General features: G+C 42.0%; 1 protein-coding gene across 1 annotated transcript; it reads right to left on the bottom strand.

Annotated features, from left to right (window-relative positions):
- Nucleotides 1–156: 156 nt before the first annotated feature.
- LOC107041252 (sushi, von Willebrand factor type A, EGF and pentraxin domain-containing protein 1) lies at nt 157–25,665 on the bottom strand. Its single transcript, XM_015261714.1, has 12 exons — nt 25,594–25,665; nt 21,363–21,393; nt 14,437–14,518; nt 14,038–14,204; nt 12,815–12,958; nt 4,246–12,735; nt 3,941–4,064; nt 3,315–3,377; nt 2,733–2,923; nt 1,259–2,449; nt 786–902; nt 157–698 (listed from the first exon to the last, which is right to left on the bottom strand). The coding sequence occupies exons 1-12, from the start codon at nt 25,663–25,665 to the stop codon at nt 667–669; spliced, it is 10,704 nt and encodes a 3,567-aa protein (XP_015117200.1). The 3' UTR covers nt 157–666.

The raw sequence follows: 25,665 nt of genomic DNA on the forward strand, positions 1-25,665 counted from the left end.
TCCCTAGAAAATATCTCAACAGAATAAGTTGTATGAAAACATCGTATGCTACTGATTTTTTCCAGAAAACAAATAATTTCGGACAGATGAATTATTTTTTCCCATGTTAAATGAAATTGCCCATGACGCGACGTTCCCGAAAACTCGCTAAACGCGTGCGGGCAGTGCAGAGTGAATTTGGCAACGGTAAAGTCTACATAACAGTGCGGGGAATCCCCGCGGAGGTGATCAAGTCGCAAGAGGTCGCGTTTGGTGACCAGATTAAGGTTAAAGTACATTTTGAAATATATTTTGCCGTACTCTCCTCCGAAAACTACAATAATTGTTATTTAAATAGAAAAATTACAGACACGCAAGAAATAAAATATTCATATACATACGCAATATCATTCAGACACACTGTCAATAGTTTTTCACTGGATAAAAAAAACCACAGAGAAACTTTTTATTCTCAATAAAATGCAGTGTCGACTAGTGCCGAAGTAACAATCGGCTCGTATCACCGATCGTTGCTCCAGGACTTCAGAGTCGTTCTCCACTATCCAATTTTTATAATATAAAACAGAGGATTGTTGAGAGAAGTGAGTACCCTCCCGTATATCCTGTTGGTATTCATTCGATTCACGTTCCCTCTCTTGTCCCCAGGAACGTCGACATCTTTCGGGGTCACTGGCCCTCGCTGTCACTGTCGCTCTTGTCTATCAACAAATTTACAAATTTTGTTCTTTTAATTTTTCGTTAATTTTGTTATTTAGGGATTTTCGGGATCTAGGGTATTTTAATACCTTTCTTTCCGGGGTAAGCGTGACGCTTCAGTCTGTCGTAGAGGTCGTCCTTGGTACCGTAAATGCTGGCGTTTGAGCGGGCCAGACTGTTCATCTTGCCTCCATTATGTAGACTCTCTGGAAAATCCAATGAGAGAATTCAAATAATGAGATTATGGGAATTCTTGGATGAAGTTGTATTGAAAATTTGGAAGTGACATGCGATGAGATCATCAAGTGGGTCAAATAATTTAATAATATTTTTGAAAAATTCCAATAGAATATGTTGCGTAGAAAAATATTTTTAAACTAACAAAATATTTTTAAACATTTTTAAAATTATGGAAAAACACAATCTACCGACATTGAATAAATTTCTTATTGTATCAACTATTCGTCACAAAATCGCGTGAATAGGCTGCTCATGAAAACATCGCCCCTAATGTCAATAAAATTCTCAAACTATCCATCATCGAAATGCTGAAAAATCTGACCTTTCATATAAGTCTCATTATAGAAATTCGGCATTTCCCAGCCATCCTCCTCATCATCATAATAATGAGCATAAGTGCTGTGATGCGAGGGAGCAATGGATTCAGCATAAGGTGTTGGTGCCCCATAATAGAAATTGACTTGCGAGCCATTCTGATCAGTGGCAGGAGACAGCATCTTCTTGGGTTCCCTCTTCTTCGACGATCTCACACAAATCATCCACACCAACAGGACAATAAAGATGATGAGAATGACCCCAGCAGCAATGCCCCCAGTGATATAGAAGAACTCCGACTTCTCAGTGCAGTGTTTACCAGTGAAGCTTCCACTGCACCTGCAGGACGGTTGTCCCCTGGAGTCCTTCAGGCAGACACCCTCATTGTCACAGTAGTTGTTGCAGACATCAGTGCACACCATTCCAGTGCCATTGTACCCAGGTTTGCATTCGCACTTGAAGTCACTGGTTTCAGGGATGAGAAGACAGTAGGCATTGGCATCGCAGTGCAAGTCCTCTCCATTCATTTCGCATGGATTTGTGCACTCAGCTTTGCTGGTGGCAGCTGGCCCCTTGGTGCTTGTATTGGGAGGACAGGGGATGCAGAATGTCTGCTGGGGCTCAGACTGATACGTTCCCTTTTTGCAGGAGACACATTCGTTCAACGTACCATTAAGGAAGCTTCCTGGCTCGCAGACGGGTAGAGAGCACTCCTCAATAGCTGCTGATCCCATATTTGGGGTTGTTCTGCCAAGCGGGCAGGTCTGGCAGGCTGCTTGCACCCCCTGGGTCCTGTAGGTACCCCTTGGACAGGGCTCGCACTTTCCTTCAACAGCCAGTTGCTGGCCAGATCCACACTCGTCACGACACTCCTCGTGGGAAACTGCCTCAGCTGTTCTCGTTGTCTTGCCGAGACCACAGAGGAGGCAGGAGAAACTGCCCTCACTTGGCTGGTAGAATCCGTGACCACAGCTGCGACAGAGACCTGCTGCGTCGTCGTAGTATTTACCAGCTGGACAGCGCTCCTTGCAGTCCGCAGCACTTCGAGCACCTGGACCGATGGTCACGCTGGAGCGACCTGCTATCACTGGACAACTGCTGCATTTCAACTGGCCGGATTCACTCTGGTATGTGCCGATCGGACACATCTCGCATTTTCGGAGGGCCTCGTTGTAGAAACTGCCGACTGCGCAGGGCACTGGGGGAGGAGAGAGTTGGCGTTAATCTTTTGTGGTGAGTTTTTGGGATTTTGCACGAAAACGAGTAGCAATTGAAGGCGTTTATTTAACATAATATGACAATTTAACAATATATATAATTATATACAAGCTTAACAAGATTCAGTCGCAGACTCAGGCTTTGGGTTCCTACCAACGATTTTTTTTACATTTCCGCATTTGCACTCCTACCATATATGATTCATTCTATTCATATATGATTATAACTATCAATTTCGGAATATATGGGCAAATTTTTCTCACCACAATCAGGAGCCATAACAACTTGTCCAACCGGACAGGCATAATCCGACTCCAAAATCAGAGAAGCTGGATCAGGAACTGTATTCGGTAGAATATCATGGACATCAAACTGATCCTCCTCCAGAATGAGTTTCTCCAGAAGGCTCTGGACAGTAGCACGATCGTTGGAATTGGTGTTCTGAATGGGATCGCTGTGAAGGGAACAAACATCATTAGAATCATCCACGATAAAGTAAATGTTCAACATGAAGGTGTTGTTGGTGATGGTGCAGGCGAATTTATTTACAGCCTCGTCGGTTATGCTCGACGTCATTGTTAAAAGCCAGCTTTATGCTTCTCATGATCCTGTGATTAATCTAAACTAGTTGATGTTTCCTAACGCATGTGAGATAATTTCTGCTTCAAGTAATGTTAATTAATGATGAGACGAAAAACATGAAATTCCCAGGATGTTGGCCCTGCTGGTTTGGGAAGTTAATTGGGGAGAATCGTGCACAGTCATTGTGGATTCATCTTGGAGGAAATGTTAATTACATGATTTCATCATTTTTTAATTGACGAGGGGTTCTGGGGAAGTCTTACTTTATCGCTGGGAATGATATCTCCACCTCGTAGGTGTCACTTCCTTGGCGAGCTTGTCTCGTTCTAATTCGTATAAAAAAATCAAGATATTTGAATTTTATGGCTGAGGTGAGAGAAGAACTCTGCAGTGAATCACAAGTGGAAGAATTTCATTGAAAAACTTGGGGATTTTGTTAGAAAATTCAATTGTATTTGTATTGAAAATTCTGCAGCTTTGAAGCACATTTTTTTCAGCAGAAGAACAATTTTAACCATTTGGTGGAGACCGCAATGAGAGAAAAACCAACAAGTTCTCAAACAAGTCTTGTTTGGCCCAAGAAAATTATTAGTTGAAAATTACCAAAAAATAATTATTTGGTTCGAATTTGAAAGAAAAAATAAATCAAACAAAAACCTCAGCAAGTTTAGTTAGATAGTTGCATAGAAAATCAGATTCTATTGATTTCTTATATGAAGTATTTTGTATTAAATATTTCTATCGGTGAAAGACTAATGGAGTGTTCAACGGCAGTCCGATACAAATTCAATAAAATTTCCCAGTGAATGCGCCACGTTTTTCAATGAAATTCTTAGGTTCGTAAATCTTCATTCTGAATAAACAGTTAGAACAGATTGAGGATGCTTACGGTTCTGATGGAACAGCAGCTGATATCACATAGGTTCCACCGTCCTCAGTATTGGTCTCTCGTACTGTTCTTGATCTGTGGTCACACTGGACGTCGATGACGAGGTCTTTACACTCTCTGGTGCCTGCAAAAAATGAAATAAAAGGGTTAAATGGAAAAATGATTGATTCAACTAAAATTCTTATTTCAAGATTTTATATGAGAAACTAATCTAGACAGGGATAAATGAATACATACATAAATAAACAAATAAACAAATAAATGAATAAATAATTGAAAGAAAGAATAAAAAATCAACAACTCACCTTCAAACGAATAAGAACAGAAGTTCCAGTCCCGATTCAACGAGTTGACCGCATTCCTGACCTTCTGTTTGAGCACCCCCTGGCCAGCCTCATTACACAAGACACTCGTTGGGAAGTTCATTCTGATCTTGAAGACCCTCTGCGCCGCGGAAGCCGCCGTGCAAGCAGGATACACAATCGGTAAACTGGGATCCATCGTAGGCCTCCAGAACCCTTCAGCCCCACACGTATAGAACTTGGGTACCTCTTGCGAGAACCTCATCCCCGAATTACAGGAAATCTCACAGACCTTGAACTGTCCCCCAGATCCCCAGTCCTTACACAATTGGGACCCGCCAACGGGATCAGCCAGCTCCGGACAGAAGTCTGAGAGCACATAAACCTTGAAGTTACAACTAGCCGAGTTTCCTGCCTGATCATAAGCAACATAGCTGATGTCATAAGTTCCCCAGAGAAGTGTCTGTCCAGATCTGTGACCACTCTTCTCCTGGATCCTCACGACCCCCACGTTATCAGAGAAATGAGGCTCGTCCCAGGTGACAATGGACGATCCATTCTTGGCAATGACCCAAAGATCCCCAGGACAATGCTCAACCTTGGGTGGAATTTTATCTGCCTCAAGCTGCTGGCACTTGTTGCCCCCATACCCAGGTGGGCAGATCCTCTGTCCGCAGTGAGAAGGCACGACCCTTTCAACCCCCCCACCAATTTCGTCGTACCCAGCCCAAGTCAACACCAATCCCTGATACAAAACAGGCTCGGTCCTGCAGTCCCTCACCTGCTTCTGTATCTCATTGGTGACATGCAGCGCCCTGGACCAGACCTGAACCTTCGTCAAGTGCCCTTGGAAGCCAGATTCAGTGTACCCTTTGGGGGATTCACTCCTAGGTTTCCCAAGAACAGCCCAACCGTAGGACGGAAGAGTTCGTCCACTGCCGTAGCCCTCAGTCTTGCTGGCAATCAGCCCTTCAGTGATCAACGTCAACTCTCCGCTGTTCTCGCCATTCCAAACGATGGCCACGTGATGCCACTGTCCGTCGTTGATGGTAGCGTACTCTCGGAAAGGTAGATAAACATCCTGAAGATCGTGGAAGAGAGACACCTGGACTCCATTGCTGTGGGCTTGGATCATCGGTCTACGATTGGTGGGAACGTGAGGGGAGCTGACGCTGTACAGCGTGAAGAATATCCCTGCTTCGTCCTTCTGGGTGAATTGCACCCACATGGCGATGGTGAGGCTCTTCTGGGCTCCCGTGAAGAAGGGAATGATCTGGGCAGCACTGCTGCGTGATGGATCTGTAAAGTACAGATCGTAATCTACTTGAATGGACTTCCTACAGTCGTCTCCGGTGAGATTGAACGGACACTGGCAGAAGAACTTTCCAGTCAAATCGATGCAGGTGGCAGAGGGAGGACAGGAGTTCTCCTTGCAATCGACAATGTCCTCCTCACAGGTCTTGCCGGTGTAGCCAGGTGGGCAAGTACATGTGAATCCAGCTCCGTTATCCATGCAAGTGGCGCCATTCTTGCAGGCACCAGCCTGACATGCGTCGTACTCATACTGGCAGCCGATTCCAGTGTAATCGTCAGGACAAGTGCAGTTCAGACCGGATCCAAAGTCCTGACAGCGTCCGTTGTGCATGCAAGGGTTACCAATGCACCTCTCAGGAGCAGTCTCACACTGTTTGCCATCAGTACCTGATGGACAAACGCAGAAGAAATCTTGGAAGAGGTCGACACATGCAGCGTCGTTCTGGCAAGGATGGTTCATGCACATTCCTACGTCGGTCTCACATCTGGTACCGGTCCAGCCATCTCTGCAGAGACACTTGAACCCACCCACTTCGTCTCTGCACGTTGCTCCGTTGAAACAAGGGTCGGAAGCGCAGTCATCGGTGTTGATCTCACAAGTTGTTCCTGTGTAGCCTTCTCGGCAGTGGCACAGGAAGCTGTTGTGGAGATCTACGCAGCGATCGGTTCCCACAGGGTTGCAGGGATCACTGAGACACTCGTCGAGCTCAGCTTCACACTGAAGTCCGACGAATCCTGGTCGACATTTACAGACGAATCCCTCGAGTTGGTCGATGCAAGTGGCTCCATTCTGGCAAGGCTCAGCCCCGCAATCATCGATCGTGTGCTGACACTGTTGGCCAGTATATCCGGGTTCACAAGTGCAGGTGTACCCTCCTATCTGATCCAGACACTGTCCGTTATTCCTGCAAGGTTTGGAAGCGCATTCGTTGATGTTGGTCTCGCACGCTGGTCCTGTCCATCCCGGGTGGCAGATGCACTCGTGATCGAAGAGATTATCAACACAGATGCCGTTCAAGCAGGGATTCCCCGAGCAAAGATCGATCTTCTCGTGGCAGCGTTTGCCAGTGAAGCCTGGAGGACAATCACAGCTGAAATCAGCGACAAGATCCGTGCAGTTGGCTCCGAGAAGACAGGGCCTCTCTGCGCAGTCATCAGTGTTGATTTCGCAGCTCTGTCCCTCCCATCCGGGCAGGCAATCGCACTTGAATCGACCTTGCTGGAGAGCAATGCAGCTGGCCCCGTTCTGGCAGGGATTCCCCGTGGCAGTGCAGGGATTAATGGTGATGTCACAGTCGACTCCGGTGTAACCAGACCTGCAGAGACACGTGTAGTTACCGAACCCAGGCTCGTCTTTGCACATGGCTCGCTCAGGACAGGTGTCTTTACTACAGTCCGACTTCTCCTCCTGACAGTTGATTCCAGAGTATCCATTGGCGCATTGACACCTGTAGCCCTGAGGTAGATCGATACAAGTGGCACCATTGAAGCAAGGCTGTGAAGCGCATTCATCAATATCCACTTCACAACGACGACCAGAGAAGCCAGCGGGGCAGAAGCACTGGACTCCGTGGCCCATGGCGATGCAGAGACCACCGTGTTGGCAGACATTGTCCGTGCAAGCCACTACCTTACACGCTTCTCGACCCACTGCTCCAGCCGCATCCGTGTACATGTTTGTTGGGCACTCCATGCAGGTCGTTGCGCCGTGTTGAGCTTGGTAGAAGTTTTTGGGGCACTGGGCACACGGGGCTAACCCAGTGTCTGAGTAAGTACCAGGTGCACATTTAGCCCTGCAACGATCCCGTCCTGGTGCTGCCGGTTGATAAGTGAAGGTCCCTGCAGGACAGGTCTGGCAGTCTTTGTAGCCTCCCGTCGGGGGTTCCCCGGTGTAAGAATTTCTGGGACACTCAAGACAAGGGACTAGACCTGTTGGTGAGTAGGTTCCATACCCACAGACTGGAATGCAGTCATCGATGCTCTTGGATCCTTGCTCCTTGGTGTAAGTTCCGAATGGACAGCGGAGGCAGGCGCCCTGACGATCGCTGTTCTGGTAGAATCCTTTTGGACACGCTGTGCACTGCTTCTGCTTCTCCCCAGCGAATGTCCCTGCTGGACAGTGCAGACACCTTGGAACATCGTTTGTATCCATATTGAGGACTTCCCCGATGCTGCAGGTGAATCCTCTACTGATAGATGACCTCAGGGCACGTAGGGGCGGACATTGATTACCGATGGACGAGACATTCAACAGGGGCTCGATAACAGCGCTTGCGTGAGGTACGGACAGATCGAAGATGAGGCTCAAGGTGGAACCGCAGAGGTCGTACAGCTGGGTGGAACGAACTGCCGGAACGATAACGAGGATGAAGTCCATCTTGAGGACATTCTCCTCGACCAGAGTTGGTATCGACCGGATGAAGGAGACGTTCATATTGACGTTGACAGCGGAACATCTCTGAGTGAGAATGTTGTTGAGTCCCATGTAGTACTGGCCCATCAGGTCTTGGTACTGTGGTAGACAGCCCCTGGACACCGCCCCATTGGCCCTGTAAGTGACCGAGGCAATGACATTGTAGTCAGCCTGCTGAGTGTTCTCAGAAACGCAATCAGGGACCACTGACATGGGAGACCAGCGTCTCACTGGATCACAGGTGAATGACTTTGTTGGTGCGCCGTCGGTGAATCTGTAGCCAGATCGACAGGTGGCGATACACTGGAGGGATTTGGCCTTGTCTCCTGGTACACACTTCAGTCCACCATTCGCGGGGGGTTTGAGCTCCCAATCTACGCAAGGAGTCGCTTGGACGGACACCTGGAAGTGGCAGGAGGCTCGGTTTCCACTGGAGTCCGTAGCATACACTGTTACATTTTCAAATCCTCCAATGGGGATGACCGCACGTTCCGGAACGTACGTGATCTTCACTGGACCTGAGGCGTCTGTTGTGTTGATGTCCCTTCTTGTTTGGTTGAAGTTAACCGTATAGCTTTCCTGGCGATCTACCAATTCAATAACATAGCTCTGGGGGCAGCTAAGCTTTGGAGGTGTTACATCAGGAACTGTGATGTTGATCTCACAGATCGCGACGTTTCCATCGTAATCGAAGGCTACATATTTTACGACGGTATCCTCGAAGATTCTTATCGGAGTTTTGAAACTCTGGGGCTTGACTTCCAGACGTGCTATGCTTCCGCTGTTGTCCACAGCCGTTGGTTCTGTGAAGTTGACTGGTAGGAGTCCACCGTCTGGTCCCTTCTGCACCATTATTGGCTGTTGGGGACAATTCTGGAAGAGCGGGGGCTCATTATCGACGCAGGGTGAGTAGCCGTAGTCGTAACCCAGCAGTGGTTCCACAGCGGGTTCCTCACATCCCATCAATTCGAACTTCAGACAAGCGTTGTCCATGTAGCTGACGATTCCAATGATCACAAATCTTGCTTGAACGGATTTTGGCAGAGTGATCATGGCCAGTTCTCCGTAGTTGCCTGGGTCTCTCATAGTCAGGTTGAAATTAGGGAAGTAAACGATGTAGTTTTCGTTCTCGGACTGCTTGTAAAAGAATCTGATCTCCGTAGGACGACCCACAATATCATTCGTTACGACTCCCTTCACGAGGATTCCCTTGATCCTGAAGACCTGACCCAAATCGACACTCACGTAGGTGAATGCTTCTTGCTTACCACACCACCCAGTGACAGAGTTCAGCCTGACATTCTTGGCTTCGTAGTTGGGTCGTTCCGACGTTGCATTGATAGCGGAGTCCGGAATTTTGCCCGACGTGAGACCAAGGGGTTTAACCACCTTGCACTCGGGCTCCCTGCGACAGACGATGGGCTTCGGATTAATGAGGATGTAGCCAGGTCGGCTGCAGCCAAACTGCACCTCCGATCCTTGCTCATAAGATCTTGCTATCTGGAAGCCATCGCTGGGTCTTCCAGGATCCTCACAGACTGGTCCTTCACACCTCAAGTTTCCAAAGTCCCAGACACCGTTAGCCTGACAGCGGACGACGTTGTCGTGATTATTTGTCTGTCCAGCGAGTTTGAATGTGTCCTGACAACCAAAGAAAAACTGTGAGTGGTACTTGGTATCGGCGTATTGTCCGTACTCAGCTCCAGGGGTCGGCAGGGGCAGTCCGCAATCAGCTCTGGGGCAAGCGGGCTGAAATCCCGATAGCCAGTAGTCAGGTAGACCTGGCTTGGGATCGTAGACACACTGTCTGAAGCCCGAGGTGGCTGTATTCCTCAAGAACCTTCCAGTGTTGCCACATTTCAAGGTGACGTTCTGTCCAAAAGGCACTAGAACACTTGTCTCATCGGTTCTGACGACAGCCAGACCTTCGTTCTTATCGTCAGGAAGGGAAACGCACTTGGCAAATTGACATTCAGGTGTGGTTCCATTCCACACTCCACTGGAAGTGCAGATCACAGCCGAGGATCCTGCAAGGACGTAACCAAAGTTGCACTGGAACTTTATGAGATCTCCAAAGTGGAACTGATCCTTCGTGGAGAGGATCTTCCCGTTCTCCGGAGCTGGTAGTGTTGGACACATCACTGGAACACATGTCTTGTTCCTCTGATAAAGATCCCCATCTCGTTCTCCAGTTTCTGATCTTGCAATGCTGAATCCAGCAGTGCCATTTCCCTTGTAGAGTTCATACCCAGTGTTGCACATGCAGGCGTAGCTGCCAGGACTGTTGATGCATTTCTGGTGGCAGCCACCATTGTTGCTCGCACACTCGTTGACGTCAGTGCACTCTAGTCTAGTGCAACCGACGATTTCGAGTTTGGTGCAGGGTGCACTGACGTAATCCTGAATCCTGAATTTTATGTATCTCGCTTCGATCGGAACTGGAAGATTGAGGATAGAGAGAGCGGGCTCGACAGCTCTGAACTCCACAGGAGTTCCATCAGGATTCGTGTAATCCCGGAATACATCTCCCAGATCGTCAGTGTACTGTAGTCTTATTGCGGAGGCGAACGCAATGTTACCGTCGGTCCTGGCAACCACTTGGGTTCTGAATCCTCGAACTATCGTGGGAGCTTTCATGTCAATCATCACCCAGTTGGCTCCCGGTTCGATACTGTTCCCACACCAGCCGTCTCCACTGCTCAACCTCACTCCATTCTTCTTGTACCCAATTTCCGAACTAGAAACAGTGATGGACTCGTCTGGGATTCCCCCATTTATAAGCCCAATATCCCCGACCGGTCGGCAATCCAGTGTCGGCGCAAAGCCAGATTTACACTTGCAGGAGAAAGCTCCAGGCATGTTTATGCACTCAGTGGATGCGAGGTCACACTGACTCGAGGAGCACTCGTTGATATCCTCACAGGAAGGTACGTTCTCGAATCGTTGATCAGCACCACAGGAGATGATATTGTTACCCGTGAGTTTGTATCCCCGATTGCACTGCACTCTTGCCTCATCTCCGAAGAAGTAGTCCCTATTGTTATCAACGACGAAGCCATTCTTGATGATCGGTAGAACGGGACACCGAGCCCTGGAGCAAGTGGGGACGTTATCAGACCAGGTGCCATTGCTCATACAGAGGATGACTGGATGTCCAGTCCTGACGTATCCTGGCTCGCACTCGAACCTGACGATCGTTCCGTAGCTTCTGCCACCGCCATTCAAGATCGTGATGTTGGCATTTGGCGCCTCGGGGAGGGGCGCACACTGGGAAGCTAGGCACGAAGGTTTCTTCTCCCAGCGACCGTCAGCCATGCACGAGATCTTCTCCGTTGGCCTGCCCGATGGGAAAGCGAAACCCGCGTAGCATTGATAAGTGGCTAATCCTCGGTACGTGACGTTGGACGAACCGATGGAGAATCCATTATCGATTTGGGGGACTGGTCCACAGTAAACTTCCTGGCATTTCGGGATATACGTGACTGACCAATTTCCTCCTTGGAGGCATTCACTGGTGATCTTCAGCTTTCCTGTGGCAAACTCCTGGCCCATGGGGCACGAGAAGGTTACCACCGTACCGAATGCTGTGTCCCTATTGCTGGCGAGGGCGCCTTCTCCAGGAAGGAGGACAGGGCAGTCTGCGGAGAAGGTCGCCTGCCATCCGGAGGAGCTTCTCAGGGCGTCTGAGACGAATCTCACCAGCATCTCTCCACTCTCAGCTGTCAGGGTGATCTTTGGAATCGTGTTCGAGGTGAAGCCATCTCCAGAGTGCAGTCTGAGCCCATTGGTATTGCTACCATCGTAGACTTGGACGTAGTCGGTGGTGTGGACGTTAAAATTTGTGAACTTTAGGGAGAGGGCAGAATTCTTAGGGTTCCTTATGGTGTAGAGACACTCCTGGTTGTTCGGGTAGTCATTTAGACCGTACGAGGGGGACTGAACGGTGCCGTTCAGGGCGATTATTGTGGCTCTGCAACCTTGGGTGTACCTGATGCTGAAACCCCTTCGAGAGTCTCCTAGGGAGGTCTTCAGGTACAGGTAGAGGTTATTACTGGTGGACATGAGGACCGTTGGGTTGTCCTCGGATTTTCCAGTCAGTCTGGCCACTGGACGACTCATTGGGCTGTCGCCGTCTCGCACGAGGATGTAGTCTCGGTCTGTCTCCAGGTCCATGTCCTGGATTTCGAGGGAGATTATCTTGCCGGGCTGGGCTTGCAGGATGTACAAGCATTCCAGGCCTCCCGGGTAGTTCTGGGGGTACCCGGGGGAAGTCAGAACTTGTCCCTGGGGTGTGGCTCGTAGGATTCCTCCGCAGGTCTGGGGCTCTGTCTTCCACGAGGCCCGGAAACCCTTTCGCTCGACTGAGCCGTCGGTGCTGAATTTGATTATCATGAAGTTGGAGGCTGATACGAAGAGCTTGTTGGAGAGCTCTTGCTTTCCGGAGAGGGTGGCAAGGTTCACTGATTTCTCTTCGGTTCTACCGCCCACGAGAATCTGAACAATGTCGAAACTCTTTTCGGTTTCGAACTCTTGGAATTGGAGGAGAATGTTGTGCCCTTGGGGACCCTCCAGCGTCCATTTGCAGTTGCTCAGGGGTGTGTATTTGTGAGGGTAGTTCGGGGATTCAACCACGTCACCACTGCTTGCCATGTAGAACTGGCAATTGTTGGGACAGTCGATTTCGTCAGAGAAGTCGCCGCAGTCGTCCTGCTTGTCGCACTTGAAGGCGGAGTTGATGCATTTGCCATTGGAACAATGGAATGATCCTAGGATGGGAGAGCAAATTGAGGTGAGTGATGCAACATGTTTTGTTGGCGGTGTTGGGGGAGGGGGCGGGGGGTTTACCTGCCGGACAGGCGGAGGCTCGACACATGAATGGTAGGAGCGACTCGCAGGTTGTTAACTCCCAGGACTGCTGCTGGTCATCGGTCACGGCTACGTCCACGCACTCACCGGATGCTGGGTTCGGCTGCTTCGATGCCCAGAAACCTTGAGAGGGTATTTGGTAATTAGAGATTTTGCAGATTGTGGGGTAAGTTTTTATATATACTTTTTTAGAATTTTTTTGGCTTTCATACATGGACCTAGAGAGGTAGTGTATTTTGATTGAATAAATGAAAAAATTATTGTTTTTGTTCGAATCCTCTTCAAAAACAGAATTTCCTTTTTTTTGAAGGAAGGTAAAGGATTTCTTATAATGTTTTATATATTTTTTTATTATTTTCTTTTTTTTTTATTATTCATTTCTGTCAATCGATTCTGATTTTTCTATTGAAATTCTCGGGCTTAAGTTCTTGGGCTGCCATTTGCTCTTAGTTGAAATTTCGAGGAATATCTTCGAACCTAAGGGAGTCATCGAAATTTTCGTAGTAACTTTTTTGTCGAGCAAATTAAGGGTTACAAAAAAGGTCGTGACAAAAATTTTGCTATTCACCTTAGATTCTGAAATAAGTTACTCTTTGGACTCAATCGAATTGTAATATAACTCCAACATTTGAAAATCAATTACCTCATCCACCATTTCAAAAAATAATTTTTTCAACATTTTCCCTTTAACGTGAATCGCCGCGCGTAAGAATGCAACCCGTAAATAACCGTCTCTAATATTGAATTATGCAAATGGGAAAAATGGGAATTACCTCAATGCTCGCGTGAATCTCACAAGTGTGGGCATTGTCGTGCGAGGATATGGGAAAAGTGTGTCTTCGTGCCGACGAGTCTCACAGTTCCGCATTTCCGCGACCTCGATACGATCGCCGGAGCCTCTTTCGTGTGTACAATTGTGGTATTTTACGTCTACCTATTCGTATTATATACGTGTTGATGTTTGAATCGAGACCGTAAACGTTAGACGCGAGTCAACGATTTATTAATTGCTCCATTATGTCCCGTCAAGTGGCCATGACGCCTCCGTGAATAGACGAGGTAAATTGAGAATACGAAGAAAAAATCATTCTTTCCAATTAACTCGCGCAAAATTAACAAATAATGGATGGGTATTGCGTTTTAATAACTGCATAACTGTTGTTTCTTTCGCGTGGTATGACGATGGCTAATGTGTTACTCACCGGCATACTGGGACACGAGCATTCCCGCTGCAGACTCCAGGGTGTTTGTGCGAAGATCGTCCAGGGATGCTAGTCCCAACCAGTAACGATCCAAGTGCCTTCCGATCATCCCTGATGTTAAGTTGTTTTCCATGTAGGATTCTACCACCATGAGATCGCTTCCGTACCTAATTACAATGATTCGTTAACTCTAGATTGGTCGTTTTTCTTTAATCACAATTGACTGGCTAAAAATAGATAGAGAAGAAAAATGTAGTTTCAGCGATATTTACCAAAGACTCACTCCGAATACTACTTCACTCATCCCGTTTTACCACTTCACTGAGTTCTGAATTCATTTGCTATTCACTAGAATAACTTATCTCACTTTCCTAGAAATATATCTCATTGAGTATTTACCTCCTGCATAATTCCGCAGCTTTTTCCCACGAATGCCTGATATTGAAGAATTTGTAACAGTAAATTCCTTTCAGTTCCCATCCTGAAATAGATAACCACAATGATTTTTTAATTTAATGACACTCAGCAAGGGCGGAAAATTGAAGATAAATCAAAGCTTGCTAATGTGATTGGAAATACACCCAAAAAATAATATTTTATTTTACGATCTGAAATGTCTTACAATGAATTGGAATCTTTCATAGACTCAAGTTGGTACTTTTGCGTGCTTTAAGTTGAGACTTTCGGAACTTGACGTGAAATTTTTCTTCAAGTGGAGTTCTGAAAGTCTCAATTTGAGACGTTTGAAAGTTTCAACTTGAGACTTTTGAAAATCCCAACTTGAGACTATTGAAAGTGGCAATTTGAACCATTTGAAAATCTCAATTTAAGATCATATGAAACATTGAGACTTTCATAGACTCAAATTCGTATTTTTACAAGCTTCAAGTTAAACTTTCGGAACTCAACTTGAAACTTTCCTTCAACTAGAGTTCTGAAAGTCTCAATTTGAAACCTTTGAAAATATCAACTTGAAACTCTTGAAAGTCTCAACTTGAGACTTTTGAAAGTTTCAACTTGAGACTTTTGAAAGTTTCAACTCGAGGCTTTCATAGACTCAAATTTATACTTTTGCGAGCTTCAAGTTGAGCTTTCGAAACTCAACTTGAAATTTTCCTTCAACTGGAGTTCTGAAGGTCTCAATTTAAGACCTTTGACAGTATCAACTTGAAACTTTTGAAAGTTTCAACTTAAGACTTTCATAGACTCAAATTGACACTTTTGCAAGCTTCAAGTTAAACTTTTGGTACTCAACTTGAAATTTTCCTTCAACTAGAGTTCTGAAAGTCTCAAGACCTTTGAAAGTCTCAACTTGACACTATTAAAACTTTCAATTTGAAACACACGAAAATCTCAATTAGAGACCACATGTCTCAAATTAAAGCTTGTATTTTCGGGTGTAAGCTTGCAAGTTGAGTATTGACTATCAGCTGTGAAGAGCCAAACATCGGCTTGTCGGAAAGGCGGTTAATCGGTGACCTACAGGGGGGTATGACGATGTTCGAGTGCCAACGAGTCGACCTCGATCGTTTTTAGTGCGCCAACGATATACACTGATGCTGGCCAAGAGCCGGCATTGGCTTTTTGATGTGTATATCGAGACAAACCCGGAGAAAAGAGAATACGTGTGTGGCAAAGGAATCGAGGAACGTTGGAGAAACGCTCGATTTCGATTCTGGCTTCCTCTCTGTCCACGCAAACGGGTTATCGGTACAACGACCCAATAAATACCAGACTTGGACAATTCATTCATGTCAATTCTATTCTTTTTCTCTTTTTCTTTTATTCAACGCTGAGGGAAATCGTATGCATGATGCATTCTTTTGGCGCTGCGTTAATTGCGTGTGCACTGGAATTTTTCGATGAAATTGTTGAATTCCGGGCTACATACGATGGGAGGATGTCAACGGATGGGTTATCTGTGTCAATAGGAATCAAGGGGGAAAAGCACATTAGACAGTTCAAAAAATCGTTTTTTTGTTGCAAAATCGTTGAAATTCTTTAAATTTTCGATGAAAAATACTTGGAAAAATTCTGAGATGTAGCTTGAAATATGAATGAAATGACCTCGCAGTTTGAATTGATTCCAATCATTTCTTCCCCTTCAAAAAAATTCGTAAAAAATCCATACTATTTCAATCGAATTTTATTCGATTTCGTAATATTATAAAAGGATAAAAAATTGGGAATAAATTCCTAAAAATTATTCTACTAAAAATTTTTGGCTGAAATTCACGGGATTCTTTTCTGAAATTTTTCTCACATTTGAGTTCCATAGAAATTTCAGGAAATTTCGTAATTGAAAAGTCAGAATTTCATGGAAAAATCAACGAGACCTGTAAAGTTCAGTTCACGTTCTCCGAAAAGTAGCCGTATAATCAGGAAAATTTCAGTAAATATATTATTAAATTGGCTGAAGGCCCTCGGGCGATGGCCATTTGCAAGTCCCTTGGAACTGCAACAAATTCCGTTAAAAATAAAAAATAACATATTATTAAATTTTTTATTAATTAAAATTCATCGTCATTTGGCTCTGAATATTCACGATTTCATTAAAAATTCAAATAAGTTAAGAAATTCTCAACTCAATGCTATTCAAAAAAGTAGAATTTCCTTGAATTTTCTGTGAAATCTGAAATTTTATCATTTTTTCTCCCTTAAATCGCATTCAAGGTCACTCTCCTAAAAACTACTAGTCGACTGTCTATGAAACTTCAATTTCCTTTCAACAGCGTTCTGACAATCAAAACTTTTTTTCTCTATGAAACTTCAAACTTTTTCTCTACACAAAAATTTGTATTCTATTTTTCACGCATTCTTACAACTTAATTGACTTCGTACGACGCAATCCACAAATAACTGGCCATTGATTATTATAATTACAGCAGGTCTGACAATCCCAACGACAGTTAATAATTGCCTCCATAATGACCACCAAAACATCACACAATATTAATAACATGCAATCGTATTTATTTTTCATAAACTCCTGGTACTTCAACTTCAATCTGACGTTTGAAAAATCGGAATGTAACTGGCGATAATGTTCCCATGAATTTCTAACAGTAGAGGCAATCACGGTGAAAAGATAATATTGGGAAATTATGGAAATGTTTGGGTGTAAATTTTTAAAACCCAGTACGATTATGTAATTGAATTTTCTTGCTTTCGAACGATTAAATGGCTTGCTGAACATTCTCTCCTTCATTCCGCGACTCTTGGGGACTTTTACTTCATCTCGAAAGGTCAACGGGCCATGGGACGTGTTCAGAAACACCTTGATGATGCTTTATTCATTGTATGTGTATGTAAACATGCGTTCAAGGATAATGAGTGCATAGGAGGTACTCCTCGGCGAGTCTTATTGAGAGTTGATATAATGAGTGAACGCGGGAGACAAAATATGCTCAATTGGGGGATGGCTCTTTCAATTTGAAGATGATTGTTTTGTATCAGACCGGAGTGTAGCAAGCCCTCTTAAGTGTAATATAAGGGTCAGGCACTAAGTGTCAGAATATAAGGGTCAAAAAGTGGAGGTTAAAAAATGAGGGTCAGAATATTAGGGTCAAAACATCAGGGTCAGAATATAAAAGTAAAAAAAGTGAGTATCAGGCAATGAGGGTCTAAATACAAGTCATATATTATGCTTGATCACCGTTTTTAGCCCTTATATGACCCTCATTGCCTGACACCCACTTTTTTTACTTTTATATTCGGACCCTAATTTTTTTATCGTAATATTCTGACCCTCTTTTTTTAACCCTAACATTCTGACCCTCATTCCTTCACCTTTACATTCAGGCCCTCAGTTTTTGACTCTAATATTCCAACCCTCATTTTTTTAACCTCCACTTTTTGACCCTTATATTCTCACACTCAGTGTCTGACCCTTATATTACACTTGAGAGCGCTTGGTACAACCCGGGCTGATACGAAATAATCATCCGAGAATTGAAACACCCATCCCCCATTCGAGTATAAAATATACTTGAAGAATGCATTTTTTTTTAATTTCAAAAACTCAATTTAACGTGAATGGAAACGCAAATAAAAATCACATTTAGTTTTGAATAAAATCCTGATTATGAACTAATAACTATGATCACTATGCTACTTTTGAATCGAACAAAATTGAATAAGGATCGCATGCAATAGAATAAAAGTAATAAAAAAAACGTAAAGTACAAATACTGTTACTGGAGACTCGGGGTTATCTGAGATTATTTTTAGGCCGCGGATGATGACAGGGGAGTGTAGGAGACTACAGAGCGATATGCAGTACGATGAGGCCAGACTCACGACTGTGGAATGCCGTTCTTCCTCTTTCTCAATTTACCGCAGTGTCCTAAAGCATTATGTTCCTACAATTTTCGGCCTTGATCCCTTCGTTCACTCTTTCTAATGGGATTTGAAATATTTTTATTGGGGCATTATTTCGGGGATATTCCGAGGACAATTGACTTTTAGCGGCATGAACCGACGTGAAGGTGTCACGTGGTCTCGAATACTGCGCTCTGATTGGGCGAGCCGGGGAGGAAGGAAATTCTCGGTATAATTCTCTTCTGATTGGCCCACGAGACGTCCAATACTGCAATTCTATTGGTTGAACGGGAGATTTCGTGATTTTCCTCTCTCTCATAAATCAAATCCAATGTTTTAAAATAATATCGAGTTTATTAATAACATAAAAATTTTTATTCCAAAAAAATCTTCTGCGAAAAAAAAAAATTGCGCGGGGGCATCACGAGTTCGAGTGATACATCATCATTCACATGGCGAGTAATCGCATACATCATGCAGTGATTCGTGACAATGAGCGTGCAATTGCATCTGTTCTCTGGTACACGTGTTCAAACTCCGTTCCACTTTTCTCCTTTTACATTTAAAGTCTACACTGTGCTGGCAATTATGTAGGTCTCTTATCCCCATAATGCCTGGTTGCTTGGCGTCATCGCTGAGGATTAAACTTCTTCCTCAAGTTTTTCTCTCCTTCCTCGAATTTTTTTAGAATCCGTTAGACTCAGAGGAGCTAGTCGAGTGTGTCCATTTGGTTGGTGCACGTTTTGTGCAGTGGTGAGGCCTCGTTTAGCCGAGCCACTAGGTTCCACTCCGTTTCCTACTTTTTCCCAACTTCCATTGTAGGGTACATTCTTCAGTGGTTTCTTTATATTTACGGGACAATTATTTCATTCATAAATTGAGGGTTTGGTTATTCATGGAATTTAACTTTTTTTCTTTTTTCCTTCATTTTCAGGAAGAAATTATCTGTATTCTTTTTTTCTGAATGATTAAGAATGGAGAATTTACTGTGAATGGAAACTCGAGAATTTTTTTATTCAGAAAATTTGTTGGATGATCAATTATTTTTTATTTTAAATTTAGCTTTTTATCTTCTTCTTCATTTTTAGGGAGACATCAGCTGTATTATTCCGTTGTGAATATTTACGCATCAGCAATTTATTTTAAATGAAAAACAGAGAATTTTTCATTCGGAAAATTTCTTGGATTATCAACATTTTTTAATTTTGGATTTAGACTTTTCTCTTTTTCTTAAGAATAAAATCATTTACATTATTCCTTTGTGAATGATTGCGAATGGAAAATTATCCTCGGATGAAAGCAAAGAATTTTTTATTCACACAAAATTACTTGCATGATCAACAATTTTCTGTGTAAACACTCAAACGTCAAATTAGAATCAATTGCTCAATCATCATCAATCAGGAGTATTCGGAACAAAAAAGAAATTATAGATGTGAATCTAACGGGATAGATTATGGTATACATTTTATAACCGTAAATTTTCGACGTGAATCATTGTTAAAAAATGGTTTTATTTTTTCACAGTTGGATTGTTGCATGATAGTTTTCATTGAATACAATCTATACTTTTTGTTCTAAAAAATCATGACGTTGTGAGGATTTAGAGCCGATTGGGAAATTCGCCCACACCTCATTAATATTTCATTATTTAAATAAGGAGTTTTTAAAAAAAAATTTCCACGTCTTTCGAAGTTTGAATTGTTTAAGTTTTTTTCTCCAATTTTTTTTGTCATCAAGTTGTTTTGATGAATTTTTTTTCCGAAGTTTTTCTAATGGAAGGTTTTTAAACATATACCCTAAATTTAAAACGATTGATTTTATGGAAGGTCATGTGGAATACAAAAAAAAAATTGTTGAAAAATATTGAAAATTGAAGAAAAATTAAAATTTTCGACAGAAAAAATGAAAAAAAAATCGGATGCACATGTCTATCACAAAAGTCAATTATAACATGAATGAGAGATTTAAAATCTATCCCCCCTCCTCTTCCTACATCGGTCTATTACATTTTCCAATGCGGGACCAGCTTATGAATTCAGCCAATTCTGAATATGATTTTCCAGATTTATCCTAATTTGATTATTGGTTGAGCTTTTTGTGATAAAAATATCTATCGAATTTACTTTTCAACTTACTTATTGAAAAATTGCTTTTTTCGATTTTTTCGGTTCGTAAAAAACCTACTCTTACAATTTTCAATATTTTTAAACCAATTTTTTCGTTGTGTATTCGATACGATGTTCCGCACAATCAATCGTATGCAATTTGAAATGACTCAATTCCTTCTGTTGAATAAAAAATGAATGTTATTGAAAAATGAAAATTTCATGATTTGTTTCATACCTATACTTATTTCCACAAAGAAGAAATTGGAAAAAATTTACCAAAATTTCCCATCAAGTACTTGTGGTATTTAAAAAACGCAGTGAGACCCCCACCCCCTACATATAATCAATTTTCCATTCGTAATAACCATTAAAATAACAATAAAATATTATTTTATTATTATATTATTATAATATAATAATATAAAACCCAATAAGACATACATATACATTATATTTTTATAATATATGTTTTATTATATTATTATAATAATAAAATTATATTCTATTATATTAATATTAAATAATAAAATATGTTGATGGCAATTATAATCTTCAACATAGAGTTCCCCATCTGAAATGCACCCCTGAACCATTTTAACACATTGTTTTTCCACTTCTTATTATGAGCATGAACACGGAATGAATTAGAGTAGTCGTAGAACGACAAATAAGAACATGAGAGGATTCCGGGAATTTTGCTCAAAAGCCTGTGTTCGTTTTTCTGGTCTCATCTTGGAAAATTTTTCCGACCCCCTGAGAGAAATCTCCGCAGTGCACCTGCCGCTGGGTAAACGAGGGGAACCCAATCTACCTGGGAATGAGGATGCAGGGCTCAGATACCTGCTCACAATGCGGGAGATGAAGGTGGAATGTCAAAGGTGAATTATGACTTACCGTTTGGACATGTGAAGACGTTGTTGGAGACCTGAAAAAAAAAGAATTATTAATTTCTCTTCGGTGACTTCGATCACTAATTTCTTGTGTCAATTATCACGCTGATATAGGCAATAAGCAGCGTAAAATTTTATGAATAATTTTATGAATATTAGTGAATTCATTATGAATTTATTCTTCACGAATTTCATGAAGAAATTGAAATTCTGGACAATTAATTGGTAATTAAATTTAATCACAAAATTATCTAAAAAATGAGTATTTTTTTAAGAAAATAAACACTCACTTTCTAGACAATTCCAATAGCTCAGCTAATATAGCATCGAATGACAGATTTCCTAATTATAAAATTATCTTAGAAACGAGTGGATTTTAGGAGAAAGTGTTGGAAAGGAATTTTTCGTTTGTCGTCGACTGAAAATCTCAATATTTCTGATTATAAATAGATATCAAGATACAAATTGAAGCAAATTCAGTTGAAAAAATTTTGTGGGAAAAATTTTCTGACATTTCGTTAAAAAATCACAAAATAAGAAGAAATAACTCGGTAGCAAGAATCGACTTATGTCGTCATTTACACAAAATTGTTTTTTTATTTCGTTGGTTTTCTTTATTTTTTCCATTTTTACTCATTTTTATGGCATAATTTAACTGAAATTTACAGTATCAAATTTTTTCAATCAAATTATGAATTTTCAATTATGAAATTCCGCGAAATTTCAGTGAAACAGTCACTTCAGAAAAATTTTCAAGAAGTGAAGCGAGAATTTCAACCAAATATTTTTAACAGTGGAGTTAGCGGCAATGCACATGAACAACAATGACTGGTAATGAGAGTAGCCTGAAAATTGAAAAAATTCAATGTACGATGACATAACGGTGAACGAATTCCAACGAGATCGAGTGCATTCGCGTTGGAGAGTATCTCCAACGTCTGGACTGACTCTTGTCCCTGGAAACACGAGTAATCTCCCCTCAACAGTAAGTATTGCGTTCCTTCCTGGATTGAAAGGTGCAAGCGAATAAAAAATAAGATGAAAAAGAAAATGCGAATGGAAGAATGAGAATATAAAAGACGTAACAAATGTCAGACGTAAGAGGCATTTGCATGGAGTTCACTTTCAATCTTGTCAAAGCATAGTGCCGTACAATTTTGTTACAGTAATGCTTTTCAGCGAATTGGGTTGCATAAAAAAATGTGAGAAAAATACTTTGTCGCGGGTTTGAATGAAATGTGAGGGAAATGAAGCTGAACCATTGCGAAAAAATCGGTTACGCTGTTGGAAATTCTTTGAAATTTAAGGAACAGGTGCAGTTAAATTTTCAATAGTCTGAACTTGAATTCAATTTCAGACTAAATTGGAATTCCTGATTCATCTTGGAAATTCAATAAAATTAAGTTTTTGATTATGAATGATCATTGAATTTTCAACGGCAATTGTGATTTTGAAACCTGTCGCGAAAATTAAGGAACGGATTGAAAATTCCGAAGATGAGTTGCCTGAATTTTCAGGAACTTCAGTAACTTTCATTTTTTGGATGAAAAAAAAAAATTAAAAAATATTAAATTGGCTCAATTTATTAAAAAAATGAAATCTGTGTTTTACATGTATTTTTCAAATTTATAAAGAATATATAAAAAATACAACAAGATCAGAATCAAGGGCTGAATTAAGGTGAATGATCCTACCCCCATGAAAAAATTTATAAAAAATATATATAATCTGGGCCACTTCCACATATTTTTTTTTTCTTTATAAATTTGAAAAATATACGGAATTGGCCCACATTACATATTTTCTTAATAAATATTTTGATGGGGGTAGGATCATTCACCTTAATCCTGCACTTTTCATAATCTCCCGATTTTTTATTTCTCATTCCTCTCTCCAATCTATAATAGTGTTGAATTGAATTCTTCGTAAGACGTAAAACCCGTTGGTGGAATGCCCCGGTGTGTCTGTAGGTGCCCCTTTCGGGCCCAGAGAGGCGTGCGTGAATACTGAGTCTCGCTTTCACCGTTCGGGCATTACCGACACAACACACATCCTAGAGCTGTATGAAAATATGTTACTCAGCATCGAGTGAGTGTATGTCTCGATCGAGGAGCTACGTCAATTATTTCGCAGGCTGGGCCCACGGCTCGTCAGGTGTTTCTCAACCAGTAAAATGTGTATGTGGAGTCTGTAGGATTCAATGTGTTTTTTTTTCGATGGATTATCATGGGAATTGCGAGGTGGACACGAGTCCGCAGGGAGTTCGATTAATCTTGAAATTACGTAAGGGGGATTCTGGGGGATTACAGGGTGTCCCAAAATTCATCTGACATATCGTGGGGGTAGCTTGGGGGATTTATTTGGAGGTGAAAACTTTAACGAAATTTTTGTCTCCACCGCTTCGTTCAGAAATTATTCGTCAACAAAGTAGTTTAAAAATTTAAGAAATGGTTTCATCCAAGATGTGTGAACTCTCGGCCTTTTACGTTTTGCACGCCTCCCAAGAAAGTAGTGTTAGAAAAAATAATGAAATGGTGGTAATAACACATCTAGATAAGCCATTTTGGTATCTGAATCTTAACCCTTAAGTGGCCGCATAATGCGGGAATCCCCGACGGTTTTTGATTTTTTTTTTTACACAAAAACTTCGTGAATGAAAAATCCGTAAAAATTTGGAGTCCTACTTTCCAATGTATGGAACACACCAACATTTTTTTTCGGTCCAAACTTACGCCAGTGAATTATTAAAATCTTCTCAAAACTTGACTCGGTGACGATCCCCATGTTTAACCTCAAAATTTCATAATTTCGATTAATCTTGAAATTACGTAAGGGGAATTCTGGGAGATTACAGGGTGTCCCAAAATTCATCTGACATATCGTGGGGGTAGCTTGGGGGATTTATTTGGAGGTGAAAACTTTAACGAAATTTTTGTCTCCACCGCTTCGTTCAGGAATTATTCGTCAATAAAGTAGTTCAAAAATTTAAGAAATGGTTTCATCCAAGATGTGTGAACTCTCGGCCTTTTACGTTTTGCACGCCTCCCAAGAAAGTAGTGTTAGAAAAGATAATGAAATGGTGGTAATAACACATCTAGATAAGCCATTTTGGTATCTGAATCTTAACCCTTAAGTGGCCGCATAATGCGGGAATCCCCGACGGTTTTTGATTTTTTTTTTTACACAAAAACTTCGTGAATGAAAAATCCGTAAAAATTTGGAGTCCTACTTTCCAATGTATGGAACACACCAACATTTTTTTTCGGTCCAAACTTACGCCAGTGAATTATTAAAATCTTCTCAAAACTTGACTCGGTGACGATCCCCATGTTTAACCTCAAAATTTCATAATTTCGATTAATCTTGAAATTACGTAAGGGGAATTCTGGGAGATTACAGGGTGTCCCAAAATTCATCTGACATATCGTGGGGGTAGCTTGGGGGATTTATTTGGAGGTGAAAACTTTAACGAAATTTTTGTCTCCACCGCTTCGTTCAGGAATTATTCGTCAATAAAGTAGTTCAAAAATTTAAGAAATGGTTTCATCCAAGATGTGTGAACTCTCGGCCTTTTACGTTTTGCACGCCTCCCAAGAAAGTAGTGTTAGAAAAGATAATGAAATGGTGGTAATAACACATCTAGATAAGCCATTTTGGTATCTGAATCTTAACCCTTAAGTGGCCGCATAATGCGGGAATCCCCGACGGTTTTTGATTTTTTCTTTTCACACAAAAACTTCGTGAATGAAAAATCCATAAAAATTTGTATTCCTACTTTCCAATGTATGCAACACACCAACATTTTTTTTCCGTCCAAACTTACGCCAGTGAATTATTAAAATCTTCTGAAAACTTGACTCGGTGACGATCCCCATGTTTAACCTTAAAATTTCATAATTTTGCACGTTTTTAGATCGAGTTTTTAAATTATTTGACAACTATTTCGCTTCTATACCCTCATTTCTTATTTATTGAAAGGTCAAAATTACTTGTAAACGTGGAGAACATTTTTTTGTTCAACTTTTTTTTTCTCGAAATCGTAAAATATCGTGTGATCGTCTTCGGTGCACATCTACGGTCACTTAAGGGTTAAAGTTAATGGAAAATCTGAGTAGTACATCGAATAGTTTCAACAATGTAAAAATCCATTTATTGATAACTTGTAAACAAAGCGTCGGAGACGAAAATTTCATTAGAGTTTTCACTGTAAAAGTGGAGGAATAATCAACTCCTACCTGAGTATTCGCTAGATGAAGATGGCACAAGAAAACGGCGACCCAGCCGGCCGCCACAGCTCTTATCAACAT

The sequence above is a fragment of the Diachasma alloeum genome, unplaced genomic scaffold (genome assembly GCF_001412515.2).
Source record: "Diachasma alloeum isolate Michigan unplaced genomic scaffold, Dall2.0 Dall_scaffold_00359, whole genome shotgun sequence".
Lineage (NCBI taxonomy): Eukaryota > Metazoa > Arthropoda > Insecta > Hymenoptera > Braconidae > Diachasma > Diachasma alloeum.